We start from the raw sequence: 23,521 nt of genomic DNA, 5'->3' as shown, positions 1-23,521 counted from the left end.
ATATAGTGTTTGAGGAAGAGCAAGAAAGACGAGTTTTTCTGTTATGGACTAAAGTAAAACAAGGATGTAAATAAAGACTGAAAAGGTAAATTAAGGCCAGATAGCAATGGTTTAAATGTAGGAGTTTACTGAAAAAGGAGCAATATATTTAACACCTATGTTTGAAACAAACCAATTTAGTAGATGTGAAAAGGATGTATATTAATCAAAGTGACTAATTCTTAAATTCTTGCAATAGTCCAGGTGAGAGGCAACCTTGGACTTTAACACAGCATTTTCCTTGAACCTTTCTAATGCACATAGCACCTATATTATTATATACTACTGAGACTTGTGTAGGTATCATATTTCTTATTAGGTGAAATTTTGTGAGAACTGTGAGAATTTGTGAATTCATTAAGTACCCACCAATATCAGAATCAGCAATATTTAGAACTTAGATAAGATTACACAATCATAGGCTTTAAACCTATTATCATAGAGATCATTTAGTAAAAGACCTTCATTGTACAGATGAGGAAACTAAGAACCAAAAATGTTTAGTAATTACCTAAAGTCACATACTTAATAAGTAATCTAGCCAGGATTAAATAATATTAAAGTTTATTAAATAAAATTTTATGGTTTTTATTTGGACTGCATTCAGGACTGAGCCAGGAACCACTTCCAAATGCAAAGCCCTTCCAGGCCTTCTATAGTTAAGCTATCTCCCTCTTTGAATCATCTTATAGTCTAAAATATTGTATCTTCCATTAAATGTAGGCAATGTTTCACTTTAGTCTTGGTAGTCCCAGCACCTAGCAAAGAAATAGTGTTTTACAAACGTAAAGAGATACAGTGTAGCTTAAAGAGCAGGCTTGGAACGACAATGACCTGGGCTAAAGTCCAGCTTCTGACACATACTGGGTTTGTGACCCTGGGCAATCATTTAATCTCTCAGCACTTGGAACTAGAATCTAAGACTTAGTTACTTACAGAGAAAGTGCCAACCCACATTTGTAGAAAGAATTTCCCCACCCAGAAATCCTCCAGACCAATGAAATCATAGGACCAGTCTCTATCCCTAATAATTGTCTCTTGTTAAAATTATATCCATTTGTAGGTTAGTATTTTGCAATAGGAGACAAAAGTATTTTGCAAATAGAGAGGTAGAAAGTAGACAAAGTACTTGGCTGGCAGTCAGAAAGACCTGAATTTGAATCACATCTTTGGTTTTGTGTAGTATTAAATAAGTCATACAACTTTTCTGTACATCTGGAAACTCCTTAGGACCTTCCTACTAAGTCACAGATGGGCTAAAATCTGGATGGGTGGAAGGAGGCTCTACCCCTATAGTCTTTCACACTGATCAAATTATAGAGCTTTCAGACATCTGTGAATTTAATGACATATTCATGTGAAATTTAATATAGATTATGTATTTTATATATATATATATATTATATATATATATATTATATATATTTATTTGCTGAAACAATTGGGGCTAAGTGACTTGCCCAGGGTCACACAGCAAGGAAGTGTTAAGTGTCTGAGGTCACACTTGAACTCAGATCCTCTTGACTTCAGGGATGGTGTGCTATCCAGTGCACCACCTAGCTGCCACTAAATATAGCTTATTTATACACATTTCATACATTCATTTTGATGTCGTTTGACAAGACCTATATAATCAGTCAATAGTTGGCATTTGTTTGATGCTTATTATGCATTAGTAGTGCTTAAAGACACAGTGCTTTAAGTGCTGACGATACAGTGAGAGGCAAAAACATGATTCCTACCTTTAAAGAGAAAGGAAGAAAGTATTGATATTATGATGAAGTTATTAATGTATTAAATAAAATAAAAGGGAGTACTGAAAGTTTGTAAGGTAAGGAACTCTATAGATTCTAGTCCTAGACTGTCATAGAAAGTGGAAAATATTCTTATAGCTATACATGTATAGTTCAAGCCAACCTCATGAGGAATTCTGCATGAGAACCCCAAGGGAAAATTTATCTAAATGTCTAAGTATAAGGTGAATGATATGACATAATAATTGGATATTTGCTGACTTAGAAAATGGGATCCAAGTTCCCATTTTATGGCATTTTACAAATAATTATTTTCCTGAAATTTTATGAAGTTGGTAGTATACCTAGAATTTTACCCATTTTATAATTAAGGAAGCTATCCGAGAGATTAATTGACTTCACTTATGATAACAGAGACAAAATGTATCTAAAGTGAGGTATGAAAACAAGTTTTCCTAACAGTAGACTCTATAGTGGCCAGGTATGCTATAGTGAGACAAATGCTTTGTAAACCTCAAAGTGTTTTACAAGTGTGGGCCATGGGGTCATGTGGACCACTTTTGTATTTACGGGTCAGTTGAAGTATAGAACAAATGATAGCAGATATGGGTGTGAACCTCCATAAACTAATAACCATCACTCCGGCCCACAGTTATAAAGTACACCTTCAATCTTGGCAAAACTACACACTATTTCTCATGAAGGGGTACAGATTGGAATAGATCCACAACCTTCACTGAGCAGAAAAAGAATCTGAAGCATTAGAGAGGCAGCAGGGCACATGGAGAAAGAACTCTGCCAAATACTAGTTGTGAACTTGGGCAACCAATTCATGACTTCTCTGGTTGTCAGCTATGTCATTTATGAAAAATGAGTGGGATGATGTAATTGAACTCTAAGGCCCTTTCTGGAGACAGCTAGATGGCTCAGTGGATAGAGCACTGAACCTAGTGTCAGGAAGATCTGATCTCAAATGAGGTTTTAGACACTTAACAGATGTGTGACCTTGGTCAAATTATTTAACCTCCATCTAAAACAAAGCTTCTTATTCTCCCTCCTTTCCCCCAACTGGGTGGCTCGCTTGTAGCTCTTTTTTTATTTTTCTTTAATATTTTCAGTGTATTTTATTTTTCAAATACATGTAAAAATAGTTTTCAACATTCCATTTTGCTAGACTTTGTGTTTCAATTTTTTTCCCTCTCTTCCTTAGCTAACCCCTCCCCAAGACAGCAACTAATGTTATATAAATTAAATATGTGAAATTCTTTTAAACATATTTCTATATTTGTCATGTGGGAAAAAAAAACATGAGAGAAGAAACAAGAAAAAGTGAAAATATTAGGCTTCAATCCATATTCAATCTTCACAGCTCTCTTTGGATGCACATGATCTGTTCCTTCCCAAGCCCTATTGGAATTGCCTTCAATCACCACATTGTTGAGAAGAGACAAGGCTACCTCAGTTCATCATCAGATAATCTTGATATTACTATGTACTATGTTCTCTTGGTTCTGTTCATTTCACTCCAAATCTGTTAGTATAATTCTTTCAGGTTTTTCTGAAATCAGCCTGCTTATCACTTCTTATAGGACAATTATTATATAATTATATATATATATATATATACTATGCATATAATACATAGAATAATTCCATTACATTCACAAACTATAACTTGTTCAGCCATTCCCCAACTAATGGGCATCCATTCAAATTTCCAATTACAAAAAGAGCTGCTACAAACATTTTTATACATGTGAATCCTTTTCCCTTTTATGATCTCTTTGGAATACAGACCCAATAGTAAAACTGCTGGATCAAAGGGTATACAAATTGATAGTCCTTTGGTATGTCAAAGGTCTTTAAACTGTATGTTGAGAGCCCATATGTGGTTGTGTAACTGAATGTAGGAATTGGGGTACATTTGGCAAGAGTAAAAGGTAGCAGAATATTCTGCCAAGATTAAATTCTTTATGTAAAAATAAACAAGCACATCCAGCTTATTAGTGTGAAAACTTGCTTTTGCCTTTAATAAGTGGTAAAATTACATACCTGCCAAAGTATTGTTTTTAAATAAATTTCCTCATGATTTATTATCAGTAAATGTTTATTTGTACATATATTTTATATATCCATGTACTTGAGATCACCAAAAAAATTTTGAGCCAAAAAGGGTTTCAAATAAAGAGGCTTAGTAGACAGTCAGGAAAGATGTGAGTTCAAATTTGACCTCAGATATTTTAGCTGTGTGGACTTGGGCAAGCCATTTAGTCTATGGTTGTCTTAATCTAAAGAAGAAAGAAATGGTAAAACAGTCCAATTATCTTTGACAAAAAAACAAACAAAACAAAACAAAACACAGCAGATAGTATAGCCCATGGATCATGCAAAGATGGACATGACTGAATCATTGAACAAGGGCTCTTCCAGATCTAAGATCCCATGAAATAGGAACCTGTGTTCTCCTGTGGATTAGCTTAACAAATAGTTCTCTTATTTGAAAGTCCTCATCATTGCTAATCAAAGATTAGTGAAGACAAATTTTTTTATTTCCTCTTACTGTGTTACATCTATCTCACTGGGGACATGATTAGACTTTACAAGGCATTCTCAGATAATGAAGAAGAAATTCTTTCAGAACCAAGGTAGCATCCCAGACATATCTACTTTAGGTGGTCACCATATCCATTTATAGTTGTTATTCACTAACAACTGTGAGAGCTGTTAAATAATATAAGATTAATGTTACCAAAGCATTTTTATCTCCTAGACTTTAAATTTATAGGACTTCGTTTGTCTCTGTAGCCAGAAATAATTTCTATCTTCTTTTTTTTGGTCTGATTTATTCAAATAATTAATTTCCATCAAAAGACACAAAAAATTATAGCTGATGGCTAATCAGCATCATGTTGCCAATGTAATAATAATTAATAATAATAATAATAATAGTGGAATCATAGATTTAAAGCTAGAAAGGAACTTGTCAGTCTTTGAGTTAAAATTTCTCATTTTACAGATGAGGAAATAGAGCCCAGAAGGTTAAGTGATTTACCTGGTCACACAGATATCAAGTAAAAGAAACAGCATTTGAAGCAAAGTCCGTTACCTCTCCCATTTATATATTTGTTAATTGAATAAGCATTTATTAAGTACCTACTAAAGTGCCATATACTGTTAATGATTTAAGGTTTATAAAGTATTTTTATAATAGTCGTTACCCCAAAAGCCAAATAGTATGAAGTACTGTTGCCTTGATTTTACATATGATGAAGATCAAGTTCAGAAAAAGTATGATTTGTTCAAAGTCCACTACTAGTAAAATTTGTGAATCCATATTGCAATCTCATTTCTTCTAGTATTCTTTCAACCCTACTATGCTATGAAAACAATGTTTCTTATTCATTTACAAGTTTGCTGTCTATAAACAAATAAACTTTTTCAAAACAAAGGCATAGGAGAAGTACTGTGCTATTATAGATCACAAATTGAGATTGGAATTGACCTCAGAAGCACTGACCCATTCTGAATGCTCGATTTGGAGTTAGGAAAACCCAAATCCTGCCTCAGACATTTATTAACCCTGTGATCTTGGGCAAGTTACTTAATTTCATTTTGTCTTTTCATCTTCAAAATGAAATAATGAGAACACTCGCCTCATAGGATTGTTGTAAAGATCAAAAGAGATAACACAAATAGAACTTGTACGCCTTGTACTATAGAATGCTAGCTGAATGTTAGTAGCTGGCTATTAGAGGCCATTCAACTATAGTCTTTCATTTCCTCAGAGGAGGAAACAGGTCTGTTCTGAAGGATTAAGTGACTTGACCAAATAGCAAACAAAAAGCCTAGGATTCAAATTCAGTCTGCTCAGTCCAAAACTTGGACTCTTTCCATGATACAATAACCTCAAGGTGTTATTTTTCACCATGCTAAGTATAATTTAATGTACATATGTTCCTTAGTGTATAAGAACATCAGGCTGATTTTTAAAAACTATCTGTAGTTAACTAATCTAATGATGGATATACCATTTTCAGTTTTTAGGATAAGAATGAATGGTGAAAGATAAAAAAAAAATGAGCAGAAAGGTGTGTGTGTGTATGTATGTTTAAATTTAAAGACACCAAATTACACTAAGAAATAAAGTCTTATTTGGACATTTCATTATGATGTGCACGTGAATAGATTCTACAAGGTTATGATGGCAAATTATAGGTTCTGATAATCTTTCTGAGTTGAAAAGACTTCAAGAATGTCCTGGCAATGAACTCTAGTCATTTTTTTTTTTTTTTTACTATTTTACTATTCATGTAAGAACCAGCCTAGATAAGTTCCATAAGGCTCATTAAGAGATAGATCCTCCCCACAACCAAGTGACTGAGATTTTAGACCAGGCTATTATGAAGACTATAAAATAAATGGGGGAATGGGTTGAGATCTGTGTTGAAAGAGGAAATTCCCATCCCGATAAAGCCTTTAGTCTTAAAATACTAGATAGAATGGCCAGATTATGGATTACTAAAATATTACTGGATTAATGTGGCATTTTCTCAGAGTTACAACACTGCTAGAGGAAAATATGACCTAGAATCCAAAACTGAAATCATAATGCAAAGGTCTTAGATTTAAGGAATATAATGGAAAATATAATTGCTTTTGAAATCTGCTTTTATGATAAAGAAATGTAGGCCAGTGAACTAATAGCTTTTAAATAATTTTGTTCAAGTTTCATTTATTTTACATTGGGTTCTATGCGAGAATAAGTGGTACTTTCAGTGAACAAATGAGAAGTCTATAAAATTTAATAAGGAAAAAAATAAGCCTTTGGTCTTTTCTACTGCAATATATGCATATGCAAAAATGAACTTATATCACTCAAGGACAAATAAAAATAAAACAAAGAAAAGGAAAAATCCTTAGCTGAGCAATGGGTAAGACCATAAGAGCATTTATTAAGAACTTAGTACTTTGCAGGTACTGTGCTAAATTATTTCCATGACTTCAACATGAAATCAGCCAAAGATTCTGCTTCTATATCTCTTAGATGCCTGATCTTCAACAAATATCAAAGTAGTCTTGATTAAGCACATGTCTGATCAAGTTAGTTTCCTGCTTTATAATCTTCAATGGATCCCTTTAGCATATAGGATAAAATGCAAACTTCTCAATTCGACATGGACAGTCCCTCACAATCTGGATCTAGCCTACCTTCCTTGACTTATATTACTCCACTTGATGCATCCTAGTCAAACTGGATTGTTTACCCTTCTAAAAAGTCATTACTCCATCCCTTTTATAAAGGCATTCCCTTCTTATGTCCATCTCTCAAAATCCTTGTCTTTCTTCAAAGGTCAATTCAGGTACAATCTCTTCTGGGAAACCTATCTCAGAATTGTTCATTGTCTGTTCTTACTAAAATAATTTTATATTTATTTTTGCATAATAGTTGTATTCAGGAATTGTTTGTTTGTTTTAGTTGCCTTTCTATCTGCAGGACTTTGCAAAGTGCCTGGTATAAATAAATAGGCGCTAAATAAATACTGATTAAAGTGAATTCAATTATAAAATGGGGGAAAAGGAAAGTTAAATTGAATTTTTGCTTGATTTTTAATAAACTTGTCATCATTTATAATTTATAAGAATGAAAAATGTCCTCTCATCCAGTAGCAGCATCTCCACCTCCTCTCTCATGTTCAGGTTTTGCTACCCTTATAAAAGTAAATGAATAAATTAAAGGGCTCCTCACACAAATATCTAGATTAATTTGCAAACAACACGCAGGAAATATAAAATCTACTAAAGCTATAATCTCTGTTCTGTCGTTCTAGGGATTTGCAGCAAGTTTGAAACATCTCATTAGAGCAAGGTGTGTCTGAAAGGTGAGACTGGGACTGCTGGAAGGCTTGCCACACCTTTTCCCGTTGTTGAGAACAGACAAGTCCTGTCCCATAGCTGGCCAGCACAGAGGGGTTTCAAATGTTGGCAGAGCTACAATTTATTTCATTGGTTGAAATACACTATTCTGGTCCAGTATCTGTGCCATGTGTGAGTATTAAATCCTATCCCAAACTGGCTGGAAATCAACAGCACATCAACAATTATAGCTGCTACTTTCAGAATGCCATATGAATTACATCTGGCTCTATTACATCCTCCAATGGATATTACCCAAATTAAGATGCAGTCCTAAACCTCACGGTGGGGACTGGGGAGTTTCTAAACAGCTGGATATGGACAGTACTCATGTACCAGCAATTTACCTCCTCAAGTTTGGCAACCAAAATCTGAAACACATTTTAAGTCCATGATAACAAAAATAAAATACTAAAGATAGATTTAAGACATATTTTTTTTCCTTGAAAAGAAGGAGAGAAACTCTGATGAGAAATAACATTAGCCACAGGACCCATACTCTCAAAGTCTTTCCAACTTGATGACATCTGACATAACAGAATTTCTAAAAAGATGATCTTTAAGGCCCTTAGCATGGGCTTCAGGAAATCTGTATCACCTTCATTCCATAATGATCATGATAATGGTACTACAGTGGATAAAACAGTGTAATAAAATTATTATTCATTTATTCATATTTTTGCTGTTTGCTTCCCAAAATGAGACAGTTTGCTAATGAAAATTTAATTATCATTGGAAACAAATGTGATTGCATTTAAGAAAATGAATGTGCAACAATCCAAACTTAGAACAAAGATAGGAGTAACTGTTCCATAATCAAACAATACCTACTACATGCCATCCAGTGGAGATGGCTGGATGTTAGAGATGTAAAGACAAAATCTCTGCTCTCAGGCAGCTTACATTGTAGGGAGAAGAGACAATATATATATACAGAGAAATACTTCAAGAGGTGGATAGGAGGAGGGCTACCATTCCAGGTAGGGGGAATAAATACATAAATTTGGGAGGGGAAAGGTAATGATTTGGTAGTCCAGGGTAAGTGAAAAGCCTTGTATATACAAGAGAGTAATGTGAATAACAGAAAAGGAAGATTTACAGTCAAACTATGAGGAGGCTCAGAGGCCTTAAATAAGTAGCTCTGCAGACAATGGGGAACCACTGACTGTCTTTCAGTAAAGAAATGATGTGATCAGATTTGCATGCTAAATTACTCTGGCAGCTATTTTAAAGATACATTGGAGAGGAAAGTAATAATAGATGAGATATCTAGGAGTCAGCTGGAACAAGGAACTGGAGCTTTGAGGAGATATTGTAGGTTGAATTGCAGATATTTACACAGGTAATAAATAAAGGCATAGAAAGCTAAACAATCACTGCAAGAAAGATTGGATGGAAGAGAGCCAAGGAAAGAGCCATCGAGAATACCTAAATTAAGGAAATGAGCAAAGGAGAATGAGGACAAAGAGGTAGGAGAATTAGGATAGAGAAGTCAGATAGACCTAATAAGGAGAGATTACTGAGAAAGAGATAGATCAACAGTATCAAATGGGGTAAAAAGCTAACTTTTTTTCAGGACTCTCCTAATTGGTCTCCTTGTCTTGACTCCCTCCCATTTCAATGCATCCTTATCACAGCTTCTCCACATCATCCACCATAGGCTCTCCACTCCTCCACACACATTTCCCTCTGGTGACTCCCTTTACCTGTAGGGTCACATCTAAACTCTGATAACCCGTCCCATTCTCCTTTCCATTCTTTTTCACACATCATGCCCTTTCACCCTTTATAATCCAAACATATTGGCCAACGTATAGTTTTTCACACATGACACTCCCTCTCCTTTCCCAGTGTCTTTGCATATACTATTCTTCATGCTTAAAATTCTCTCTTTTTAACCTGTCTCTTAGAATCCCTCACTTCCTTAAAACTCAGCTCAAGTACCACCTTCTACTTGAGGCTTTTCCCAGTGCCCTCAATTACCATGCTTTCCTGTGGAAAATTAGCTATAATTTGTATGTATCTTGTATACACCTCTACACATGTAAATTATCTCTTTTGATAGAATGCAAGTTCTTTGAGGACAAGGCAAGATTTTTATTTTAATCTGCATTCCCATCACTTAGAAGAATACCTGGAACATAGTGTTTATTGATAGCTTAATAAATACTATGTGAAAAAATGCCACCAGATTTGCCAATTAAATAATAAGTAATCTTAGAAAGGATGATTTCAGTGGAGAAGGAAAGTAGTTATGTTATCAAATAGCTAAGGAGAACTAAGAACCAAGGAAATCAAGAAAACAACTTAAATTACATCACAGAGGAATAAAAATGAAGAAATCATTCACCTTTTTAAAGTCTAATAATTTTCATTTCTTCTTATTAATGCCTCATTTTTCTAGAGAATATTTTTAATCATTAGTTTTGTTTTCAAATTGAATTTTTTTAAGTCTGATGTTTTATTTGCAAGTGTCTTTATTCTTTCTTCCAGAACCAACTATTTTTAAATCAAGCATTAAGATCACTAAAAGTAAATCCAACTTGCAGATAGTTATCATTATATATGCCTTTCCCCCTTTTAATTTTTATTCCATATGCCTACTAAATTTGTAGGTTCTGTGGGATACAGTATAAGAAAGGATGGGCCAGGTAATCTCTAAGATCCTTTCTAATTTTAAAAGTACAGAAACCTAGTTAACAATCCTTGCAAAATGCGCTGAAGCCTTAACAAATCATTGAGCTCTCATTCCCGAGTCATTTCATTTCTTATTTTAGTCATTTCCAAATGACTATGGAAATTTTCTCTTCTCTAGTGAGTCATTAATCACATGCAAACCAAAGGACTTCAGATTCCCATAGCAGCTCCTCCAGAAATATCTCACCCTAAAGTATATGCTAATCCTTTGCTTCAACCTTAATATGTTCCTTTATTAATATATTATATATAATATATGACATATATTATACATAATATATAGTATATATAATGTTACATACTACATAGTATATATGTGTGTGTGTGTTCCATATAGAATATATTGTATAATATAATAAATATTATATATACTATATGTGGATCATATAGTATATATAATAATATGATAATTAAAAGCAAAATATCATAATGCATGTATAGTGTTAAGTGTTCACATTGGCACGATGGCTTTATGAATGATGAGAAATCTCTGGCTTGCATGTGAGTTAACAACCATCAAGCAGTTACTGAGAGGATAGGATTCTCAAGTGTAACCTTCAATATCCCCATACTTTCCAAGAACAATATAAGATAATGAGATGGATTTTTAAGGTTAAAGAGATACTTGAGAACATTGAATAAATTAGAAAAAAAGACAAAGATATCTTCACTACCACTCCTTCCCCAAAATAAATAACATTTCAAGTTCCATGAACTTTAATGGGGGGGGGGGGAATTGAAGTTTTGTTTATTTTTAAAGACGTTTAGATAATAATTAAACTGTTTGTTAGAATATGGCAGTGATAATAGGTGATAATTTGTTTTAAATATCCAGGTGGAGATGTCTGTTTTTCTTTAGCTCTTCTCTCCTTTCCCCTTTTCTTTTTGGTATTCTTTGCTTCTTTCTTTTCCCTTTTCCTTGTCTCTTTCTACTTTCTCACTCCTTCTCTCACCATAAAATGTAACAGAAACCCTCTCATTATTTGATACACATTCTAATGTTTCAACTCTACTGAATTTATTTTTTTTAGCTCAGTAGGTAGAAGGGCCAGTTTGTTTCAATCTAAAAAACTAAATTGCTGCTTTTTACTTATACTGCCATTCAAGGTCTCCTCTTCCACTGAAATGACATCCATCTCAAAGGAGACGCCAAAGAAATATAAATTCTGGCAGGTCCTTCAAAGACATAAAGGCTTTGAATGGAACCTCCTAGCATATAGGTTTCTGATGTTCCTTAACTGTATCATCATGGACAGATCACTTACCTTCTCTGAGACTCAGCTCCCTTCTGTGCAAAACAGAAATAATATTAGTAATATTGACCTCACAGAGTTGTTGTAAGACTCAAATGACATAATATGTGCAAAGTGCTAAACAAACTGTATAGTGCCATAGAAAAGGAAGCTGACATCACCTTCACCATTGTCACTGTAGCTGTCATTGTCATGATCATTACCACTGCCAAAATTTAGAAAGCTCATCACAAGGTTGGACACACTATGACAAATTTTCCAACCACAGCAAACCTCTATAACATCTTAGTTATTTATAGGGAGATTTCACTCTGTTTCAGTGGAAGTAATATATCCACAAACAAAATCACAGGTGCTTAAAACAGTATTTACTTGTATATGACCCTCAATTTATTTTTATTCTTATTAGCTAACTTCCTGACTCCAAGCCTATCTACTGGGCCACCTATAGGTCTCCTAAAATACAGAGTTTAATTCCTACTGCCTCCCCCCTAAAACCACTTTTCAGATGGATTTTTTAAATAAAAGGCTGAGATAATTTTCCTAGTTATTAATTTTGAGTCTTAAATAGTTCATTTCTCTTTGAAAGTTTATCCTTTTTTTTTGAGACAGGGCTGAGAAATCCATCTTTTTTAGTTTATTCTTGTTGTCAAGAATTGTAAAGTACATACCAATGGAAAGTAAGATCACCTACCACCATAATAACAGAAACAAAGCCTTCCATTGGAAGTGAGTTCAATATTTCAGATTTTTGAAGGAGCTATGACAAACAGGTATGGTATCAAGGACTGGTCTGAAGGAGTAGCCAGGATCCTCCCTATACCATAATGGAAGGAACACAAGGGTCAATGACACATGAACAATAGGTGTCTGGTTCCCTTCACTGAAAAAGGAAATTCTCTCACCAGTGGTAAGCCAGTCTATTATTTCCTGTAGAGGCTGGGATACCCAATGACCTGACACAGTCCAGGGACACCTGAGGCCCACAGAGGGACCTTTTAAGTTATATGAGAACTAGGACATAAAATCTCTATACTGCTATAAGGTGTCACGCTCAGCGATTTGTACACTCAAGAGAAAGAGCCGCTCTATTACAAAGAAGGAAACTTCTCCTTTTATCATCTCTTTTTAAATATATTCCAGATGTAGCTGATTGTCTACATTAAAATATTACTCTCCAAACACATGGTTTTCTCTTCAAAGATCTACTCTTCACATGTTAGATTAATTCAACAAGTTTTCAAATAATTTTCATCAACATTAAGCAAATGCTTCTTATGAGAAAAGATACATAGTTGAGCCCTGGGTAGCTAGTTCCCATAGTCAAGTCATTTTATGAAGTCAATACAAACATTCCAAAGCAAATTTTTTAAGAATAGCAAAAAACTACACTTCTTGTTTAATTCCCTTGTCCTTGATCACTATATAGAACTGGATAAAAGTCTAAGATGGACTGGAGATTTCATTTATTTATTTTATATTATTATTATATTATATTATATATACTTATATATGTCTAGACAAAAGAATAACCCGAAATGGGCTGTTGAGATATTGCATGCATGTTTATTATTTAGGAGCGTCAGTGTGAATTACTACACATTTTCTTTTTTTACCAGCTAGCAAAAATGAGCAGAAAGAATACGTCTGAGAGTCAGAGAACTAAGTTTGTTTCATGGTTGATATAATTAGAAGATGAAGTGATTGAATAAAATACTCTCCCCACTCAGAATTAGGAAAATCTAAGTAAAATTACTGCTTCACTTATTAGCTGTGTTACCCTAGGTACTCACTTAAATTCTCTCACTTTCAATTTCCTTATTAGCAAAATGGGGAAGATAACAGGTAATATAAGTAAAGAGCTCTGCAAATATTAAAACACTATATAAATGTTAGCCAATATTATTGTTGTTATTATTTTATCCAGAAGTTTATGTGTTTTTACAAATGCCACTGAATAAAAAACAGAAAAGAAAGACAATAAGATGTTTAATGCTCAGGAAAAATTTCAAAATTGCTATTTTAAAAAAGACATAGGACTCTGTCTCCAGGCCTCTTTTGTATTTTACAGAATATGACATGTAAAACTAAAATCTGAAGCAAAGACAAAGCTGAAACACCAGTAGAATCTATCATCCTCACACCCTTTAGAGGTAGGTAGTTTGTTGTCTTCTTGTAATTCACTTAATTTGACATGAGACCTTGGGGAAGAGATTATTGATGGTATTTTTGATAACTTTGAAAAAAGAAATGTATGATTTAAAAAGAAGTATAACATTTCATTTCAGTATCAGATTTCTGAATTTGTACCTGACCATAAAAACTCATAAGAGCAAAAGGTTAAAAATATCAAATTATTAAAAATATGTATTTAAGGTATTTTTTATTGTGAGGATAGACATTCTTTCAACTTTCCAAATGGCAAGACTTCTTTAATTTATAAAGAAAGGGGCATTTCATAAAAAATTAGAATTGATTTAGGCAACACCTTTACGAATTATTCTTCTTAACTTCAGGCCCAGTACTCTATCCACTGAATCACCCAACTAATCAATTCATGGCCTTAGGTGTCAAAAGAACATTTTAACAATTGTTCTGAAACAACAAAATTCAAGATTTGAGTAGAGGTTGAAACAAATAATTTGTCCTTTCTTACCAAAGATTCTTGATTCAAAAAAACTTGTTCAAGGCCTTTGGTTCTGGAAATAGACTTTGATTAAACTATTTGCAAATGAGATTCTTTTTGTTTTTGTTCCCCCTCTCTGTTCATGTATGTTCATGTAATCCAAAAGAGTTATAGTGACTTTTTTCTTATGATGTATTTATTTTGTAAAATAGATTTTTACTGGTCCTTTCTTTTATTTTACCTAGATTCTGACATTTTAAATTCAACACATGAGTTTAAACCAAGAAAACAACAAATTAGACAAAAAAGTATACAAGAAGATAATGAATAATCATCACCTTATGGCTATTCATAATAAAATAAAAATTTAAAAATATTTAAAGTTTAACACTCAGTAGAACAGACATTCACACTTAAATCACTTAATCCAAGCTTCTTATTCTGGTATAGTTCAGGGGATGGTGAAATTTAGTAGAGAGCATCTTGTACAAAGTAGATGGGCTCTCTATCCCTTGTGAAACTAGTCTAAACTTATATATTACATTTATTTTATATATTTATGCCCACTGTACCCCAGTATTGTATAAACTCCTTTGAGGGAAGGAATTACTTCATTTCACCTTTGTGTCTCTACTACTTAGCACAGTGTGTTTTACACATAGCAAGTAATTTTTTTTAACAAGTATTTTTTCAGTAATCTATAAGGGATTGATCATCCTGACCCTGAATTTATCCCGGGTTCAAGGGCAACAATAGAGTGGATTGGGTTTTGATTGCTGAGCATTAATGTTTGTAAGCTTACAGTTGGCAAATTAAGTTCCTACTGGAAATCTTGACCCTACACTTGTCCAAAAGCAGGAACTAATCTTTATTCTAATCTAGAATGACACATGGCAAGGACAAATAACCTAGATGTATTCCAGAAAAAAACTGATCACCAAGCCGTCCTGGATGCAGAGTGGCAGTCATGGGGCTGGGCTAACCAATCAGAGGTTGCTGACCTTATTACATCATTTTCTTATACCCCATCAAAGAATTCAAGGAAGGACAAACTCTCACCTCCCATCGACAGCACTTTTAATTTCCAATCCATTGGGTAAAACCACAGTGACGTCCACCATGCTGCTCCTCAGGTTTTCTTTCATGTTGACGAGGTTCTGCTGTGGGATGATTCCCAAGTCCCTGTTTGATTTCTGATCACTGTGGATGTTTGGAGTTGTAGATGGCTTTCCAGGAGGAGGAGGAGCCCGAGCTTTCATCTTCCTCCTAGAAAATAGAAGACAACAGAAATGTTCAGCAATATTATTTTTCTCCAGTTATAACCTATTTTTCTTGTAAACACATATCCATAAACCTTAATTCCATCTTCAGAGTCATTTGTCTTTATGATATTATTGTTACTGTATAAATTGTTCTAGTTCTTCTAATTTTGTTCTACATTGGTTCATATAAGTCTTCCCAGCTTTCTCTGAAACCATCTCCTCAGTCATTTCAGATGGTTTAATAGGTGAGAAGACTTTTGCTAATAGCAATTTACTAATCCTGTCGAGGGCTCATAGAATCTCAGAGAAGGGACTTCAAAAATCTAATTCAATTGGTGCTTGAAGCATAAATCACTCCCCTGCAAAATGCCAAACAAATGTTCTCCCAGTCAGAAGGGCTTTTTAGATCAGCTACTTTAAACCTTTCTGGTTCAGAGGAGGAAATTGAGGTTCACAAGAAGATAAAGTTACTCTTCTTAGGTCATGATGAAAAATATCAGGAAAACCAAAAGCAGAATCTAAATTGCCTGAATCCCAGGTGAGCACTTCCTTGCTATTGTACCATGTATTAAAAAAAATTCTCAAAGAATTATGCAAATGATTTTCAAGAACTTAAAAAAAAAAAAAAACGACTTCAAAAATGTTTGCTTGTTTATTATTTCATACTGTGGTGACAACTTCCATGTTTGTTTTCTTAACTATAAAATGGGGTGGTTCTTAACAGAGGCCCAAAGTCAATTACTTAGTTCCTATGTAATCCCCAAATCTTAGTTTCCCCCTATATAAAATTAGGGGGAAGACTGAACTAGATGACTTCTAAAGTTTCTTTCAGCTTAAACTAAAATTCTAAAAATGAGTTAACTCAGTCATACAATTAATTACTTAACCATCAGGACTAAGAATAGAGACTCATGTTCTTTTTCTTAATCTGCTAAAAGTAAGAGTAAAAAATAAATAACAGAAACACCTCCAAAATAATTCATATTTCACATTAAAATATTTTTATAAAGCTTCTATGCCATCTTGATCATACAGTATACAAGTTATAATAAGGATAATTATTCACTCTTTAAATATATGCATAACAATTGGATTGGGGGCTTGCAGCTCAGAAAAATGCTGAATTACACTGCCTATAGCAGACTCACAAATAAGTAAATATTTCATGGAAATTAATTGATTCAGTCAATAAATATTTATTGAGTGCCTATTTTGTATAAAGTTCTTTTAAGTTCTATAGTGGGAAAATTCTTACCACTCTCTTCTTCGTATAGAATACCCAAATCACTAACTCCTATTGATATTTCTCTCAAAATCTCTCATCCACCTTTTCTTTTCCATTCTGTTTCCATCACTTTTTACCACTTTAGCTCAATTTGTTCTTATACTTTCCCCTACTCCTTATATACTCTTACCCCTTATACTCTCTAATTAATTTGACACACCCAATCAGCCTTGCTAAAATCCTACTTTGCAAATGTGATTTTTTTCTATCAATAAATCCTCAAAAGTTCTGTCCTCAACCTTCTCTTTTTTTTTCCCTTTTAGGAACCCCATTAGCTCCCTTGGATTTGACTAGGCAGAACTACACAGAGCACCCCAATCTCCTCTCAGCTTCAGTTCCATATTATCTCTTCATAGAGCATTTTGTGTATTCTCTCTAAATCTTATCCTTCAAATGAAGTCTTTCCAAGGAGGACTCAGTGAAACAATATATTAAGGAAATTCTTCTTAAGAAATACTTAAGGGCCAACTCATTTTCCAATATCTGAAACCCTCCTTGGGCAGCACTTACTTATGTATCCTGCTCAATAGGCATTTAAGATATGCCATTTGAGTTATGTCATATATAAAATTTATATTCTTTTTTATGGCTCATATACATTACACACACACATGTATGTATGTGTGTATATATATAGATATGCCATTTGAGCTATGTCACATATAAAATTTATATTCTTTTTTATGGCTCATATACATTACACATACACATATATGTATGTGTGTATATGCATATATGTATATATATACATACACACACACACACACACACACACACACACTTGTTTTTCATGTGGGCTGAACCTATCTCCCTTTTGTCTTTTTTGTCCCTACTGCTAGAACAGTGCTTGGAACAGAGCAGGCATTCAATAAAAGTTTGCTCTCGATTCCCTTTGATACACAAGATTTGTATATATGTGATAGGACACAATCTGTTGGTTCCCTTTAGGGAAGATTCCCACAATTTTACTCACATACATATCTCACTCATTTAAAGTCCACAATATTTCCCTTATGAAAGTGCTTTCTTAATTCCTAGGATGATTCATTTTTTCCTTTGCCTGCTTCCCTTAGTTTTGTCATTCTACATCCATACTGATGTGTATAAGTTACCCCTATGTGGGCACTCACTATTTAAATATGTATGGGGGAAAAAAAACAAGTATTCTGCCTCAATATTAGCTGCAAGCATTTCCTTCTGCCGTCATAGTAGAATTTCATTATCTACCCACTATGCTAACATCCAGTATTTTAAATTTATCATTTAATTTAAATCTCCCAATAATTATGTAAGATATATAACGCAAGTACTATTATTCTCATCACCAGATTAGAAAACCAAAGCTTGGAGAATTTAATTGACTTGCCCAAAGTCATTCAACTAGTTAGTGCCTCTCTTTACATCCCAGCTGAAACCTTTCTAAATCCAGATCCATTCACTGGCTTCACATAATTCACTGAACTCCTAGGAACTGGGCAAATTATTGGGATTCAATAAACAACAGTGATTAATCCATTAACTACTTAGGGCAGGGATATTTCAGAACCCCATTGTTTTTCTCTCCATTCTTTCAAATTATTTAGTTTACATCCACGGGATAAACTGTTTTCTGGTTCAATGCATTAAAGAAATTAAACAACAATTATGGAATGGATGAAGACATTGGTTGCATGATTCAATTGCCAAAAAAAAAAAAAATAGCATGTTGGATTCTTGCTAATTAAGATGATACATTTGTTAAATAAAATGCTGCTGGCTTTGCACTGAGAGATTCATTTTGTGACAACCTAAGTGAATTTTTTATTGTTGAGTTAGGATTAAAAAGTTTATGAGCAGAAACAGCAAAGGGATGGCATTAATGCCTATTTTATGAGATGCAATTCTTAATATAATCTTCCAAGCCCTAGCTGGGTTCTTTCTGAGAGATGACTATGAACCTATCTGGAATTTGCTAGTGAGACAGAGAAAGAGCTAATAAGAAAGTTCTTTCCTGCCTATACACACCCAAAAATTGAACATAAAAAGCTGCTTAAGCATGTCTGGGTTGCTATGATAGGGCGTGAATTACTGGAGAGTCAAATGGTATATTCACTATTCCCAACAGGTTTAAAAAAATCTGGATATGTCACTCCCAAAGATTATTTATAAAATAAAAATATTTCTGCTGCTTCATGTCACCAATCTAAAATGCTGGGAATGTTACTTAAACTGTCACGTATGTCTAAGTGGAAGAGCTGGTCTATATATTAATTATATATTTATGTGTGAGTTTGCACTTTAATAATAGCTACCATTGATGTAGCTCTTTCAGTTTTACAAAGTACTTTCCCTTCCTCCCAGTTTTTATTTTGGATTAGGTAAAAGAAGCTATTCTTTTTCTCATTTCTTACCCAGCCTTAATCACTGAATTGGTATTGCCTCAAAAATATAGAGACCTGGGAAATATTTTAGCTAAAAAAGGTCAAGATCTTCCACTGCTAACAGGCTATTTCCAGGCATCCTGCTCTGTATCTCCCCACTAGACCCAGATGGTTCTGGAGGATAGAATAAAGTGGGAAATTGCACAGTCCTGCCTCACTTAAATTCAATACACTTGCAAGTCATGGTATCACTTTTTGTGGTGTCATGGTCCCCTTCCACAACAAAGAACAAATAACATCACTTTTGATCCAAACAATCTGGAGATAAGAGCAGGGGATGGAAGTATACCTATTTGATCCATTTGAAAACAGGCTGACACAGCTTAAGTGTTTGTTTAATAAGTGATGGGAGATTCAAACTCAAGTCTTCCTAAGTCCACCATTATATTCACTATTCCACAAGGAGACAATTTACACTATGGTCAACAGAGTTCAACATTTCCAAGTCAAGTTTTCACCAAAGCCTAGTTTTTTTTTGTTTGTTTGTTTTTTGTTTTTTTTTTTTAAGTTCACTGCTATGTTTGCTATGTTTAATATACTAGAAAAACATAAAATGAGATAAGCATAATGTGTGTAATACATTTATATATGTGCACAAGTAGACAATACCTTATGGTTAGCTGAAAATCAAAGCAACTAAAGATCCCCAATTCCAAATATCAGGAAGTTTGATATTGTCTAGACGTAACTACAATCCAAATGAAAGCCAGTCAATAAATGTTAAGCGCCCAAGGAAATGGCTAACAACTCCAGTATCTTTGCCAAGAAAACCCCAAAATAGGGTCATGAAAAGTCAGATATAACTGAATAACAACTCTGTGCTAAGCCCTGAAAATGCTTTATGGCTGTCTAAGTACATCATTGGTTTGTATCCATGCTCCAAACCCACAGGTCAAAACAATAACATGTGTATTTAAGTACTATCATCTGTGGGAACTTAAAAATCTTGTGTTATTTCCTTATAAGGAAAGGAAGACACACCCTAAAAATCATGGATGCAATCAACACCAGTCCACTTAGGAAATATAAATCAATGGAACGACCTGAGGATTTATAGGGAGCCCAAGATTCCTCCTTGTATAAAATGTTTTAATCCCCATCTTCCTTTGGCACAAAAGATCAGAGACAATAATTGCTTAAGCAAAAATTTATAAGAAACCTTTCCACACCCTGCCTGCTGTATGTTGCTTTTCTAGAAAATGAAACTCTTCCTGGCTGCTCAGAATCATTGTGATTCTCTTACTGGAAGCCAGCATTGCCACAAACCCTCAGGACAACACATGGGAATAATGATCAGAATAAAATGCTTCCAGTTCCAATGATCATCAACTTTTTATTATGATTATCTTTTTTAAGCCACCAGTTTTGGTAGGCTTATTTATCAACTCAACAATAGTGCTACATTAAGCCCTTACTGGAGTTTTGGGGAAAAGAGTTTTTCAAAATCACTCAGAATAAAAGAAGACCATGCTCCTGATTGGGGACAAGCAGCAACCTAGTCTGAGAGTGGAGTCTTCAATCCCTGGGACACCTGGAAGGAACTCAATAGTTGTATCCAATGTTCTCTGTCATTCTTTTTCCAAGAAATATTTCCTTTCTTTTCTTTGTATCCCCAGTTGTATCTAGCACAGTGCTTAGCACATAGGTACTTAAAAATGTTTGACCAGGAGTTCAGGAAAGAAGCTTTTCACATAAGCATTCACAAACAGCCCTGCCCACTTACTTTCAGATTTAGCTGGGATATATAGAAGGATCTAGGGAAAGATTTCAGATCTGTGAGGCTAAATGGTGGAAATCACATTTTTATTATCATTAATATTTAACTGAAACTTAGCATTCCCTTCAATACTGAATTAAAAAGGAAATATTCATATAAGGGCTCAAGAAGCTTTAGCAGAATGCCAAAGGGGTCCCTGACCCAGAAAAGGTCAAAGACTTCTCTTTTAGACAGTGTTACCTAGAAACGTTGTCCTGAGAGTTAGGAGGTGATTATAAGTTAAGAACATGAAAGAATCAACTCTACTTCTGAACTCCAAAATTTTCCTTTGCTTCTGAGTTATATTAAGGAGAATATATGGTCAACTAGGTCTGAATACATGTGATATCCCATCTTAGTACCCCTGGCACCAACAAGTGGGACTAGAAAGAATTAATTCTGAAAATCCTAAGTTTATAAGGCATTGGGAGAATAATAAACTATGGAAATACATTGCCATGTTTCCTCATCATTGACCATATTGAAAGATTCGATCTATCCACCTTTAAAAAGATAGCTAAAAGGCATGTCAGGATAACTAAAAAAAAATGGCATGTAAGTTCAACTTTTGATAGATAGTTGTATCAATTTAGGCAGTACCTTTAATAGATTTTTGAAATGGAGAATTAATCATTACCTAAAAATAGGCTGAGCTGGACATAAGAAATGTACTAATATTGATGATGGCAATAATAGCTAGCATTTATATAGTGTGTTAAGGTTTATAAAGTATTTTACCTTTGGTATCTCATTTGATGCTCATGACAAGTAGATTCTATTAGTTTCATTTTACAGATGAGGAAACTGAGGCTAAGTTAAATGACTTAGTCAAGGTCACACAGGTATTATATCTCTGAGTCAGAATTTGAACTAAGATCTTCTTGACTTATATATTGCAATATCTATTCACTTTACAAGACTACAGAGTAGCAGCAATCTTATAGATCTGCCAAAGGACTAAGAAGTGACTCATTAGCATTGTGTGAAAGTAGGACTTCCTGAGATCAGCACTATAGACTTCTAGGATGCTCATGTGCTTATTCTAGAATTACTTTCTTCAAGGTTCAGAGAATGACATTAGGAGAGAGGCTGGGTGGTTAATTATAAAAAGCAAGGGGACAAGATAGCAAGACAGAATCAAAGGCTCTTTCTATTGTGCTATGGTCAGTATATATGGTCACTATATATAGTCAGTATAGGGTCAGCACAAATCACAGTGCAGATGTCTTTGTTTTAATCCTCATTCTCATTGGGAATTAGTCCAGCCATCACCTCAAAAATGTTTTTACTACTATTATAATATGTGTGCTTAATCTAGTCACATAGTATCTCTTTTAAATCTCAGTTACTGAAAAAACCTGAAGAGACTTACATGAACTGATGCAAAGTAAAAGGAGTAAAACCAGAACACTGTACATAGCAGCAGCAGTATTGTACAATAATCAACTGTGAATGACTTAGATATTCTAAACATCACAATGATTTAAGAGAACTCTGAAGAACTTATCATAAAAAATGCTATCCATCCTCAGAGAAAGAACTGGCAAAATATCAATACAGATCAAGGTATGCTTTTTAACTTTTTTAAATTGGGTTTTATTTTGATCTGTTTTCCTTTATAACAGAACTAATATGGCAATGTTTTGCATGATTACATGTGAATAACCTATTTCAAATTGCTTGCATTCTTAATGAAAGGGGGTAGAGAGGGAAAGAATTTGGAACTCAATTTTTAAAATAAATGTTGAAAATTGTTTTTACATGTAATTGGGAAAAATAAATATTACATTAAAAATAAATAAATAAATCTAAGTTACTCTACCACCCATTCTCTCTCTTTGGGTGCTCTGGGTAGAGTTGAGCACCTGTCTCTCTGTGCATAGCCTACTTTCCATAAAATCCCATCTCCCAGCTAAAGATAAAAAAGCTTTTAAAGAAGCAGCTCCTTGATGACAAAGGACTATCTCTTTATACTTCTTCCTATTCTACACAATTCCTATTACAATGCCAATAAGTACTTGACTCCACTTGAGAATGTTTTGCTGATAGAATTACAAAAGCAACATTCAGGATGGTGGCAGGCATATATGAAGATTTAATTAATGTTTTAGAATATTGCAGGAATGACATCAAAATGCAGGAAAAAATCTGCCTTGAGGACTTTAGCCCAGAAAATTTGGCAACTAAGAATGGCCAAAAAAAGATGATGAATTGGAAATCTTGTGAATTGTGATCTTGTGAAGAAATGATAAAATAATGGGTCTGGAAACAATGAAGGAAGGGTGGATACAATCTGAATAACTAACTCCAATTGAATGAAATCTACAGATGCAACTTGTTTTTCATTAACACAAATACAGAAAGAATGGGAATAGAATCAAACTAAAGTAATAGGAACTAGGGTTAGTTTCTCCTTTTGTTAAATATATCAAACTAAAACAGAAGAAGAAGAATACTCTGTTTTGGAGATCTGTAATAAGACAGACTATGAAGTGTGTGCACATGTGTGTGTGTTT

At 34.0% G+C, this 23,521-nt stretch overlaps 1 protein-coding gene across 4 annotated transcripts in view; it reads right to left on the bottom strand.

Moving 5' to 3' along the window:
• COBL (cordon-bleu WH2 repeat protein) overlaps positions 1–23,521 on the bottom strand; it is a 304,356-nt gene that overhangs the window by 184,465 nt on the left and 96,370 nt on the right. For all 4 annotated transcript variants that reach the window (XM_051984152.1, XM_051984142.1, XM_051984161.1 and 1 more), the window contains one exon: positions 15,342–15,548. In XM_051984152.1, the coding sequence (XP_051840112.1) occupies positions 15,342–15,541 (200 nt within the window). In that variant the 5' untranslated portion in view covers positions 15,542–15,548. The remainder of the gene's footprint in view (positions 1–15,341; positions 15,549–23,521) is intronic.

This window comes from Antechinus flavipes, chromosome 1 (assembly GCF_016432865.1).
Source record: "Antechinus flavipes isolate AdamAnt ecotype Samford, QLD, Australia chromosome 1, AdamAnt_v2, whole genome shotgun sequence".
NCBI lineage: Eukaryota > Metazoa > Chordata > Mammalia > Dasyuromorphia > Dasyuridae > Antechinus > Antechinus flavipes.
This window is presented reverse-complemented; position numbering and strand designations above follow the sequence as displayed.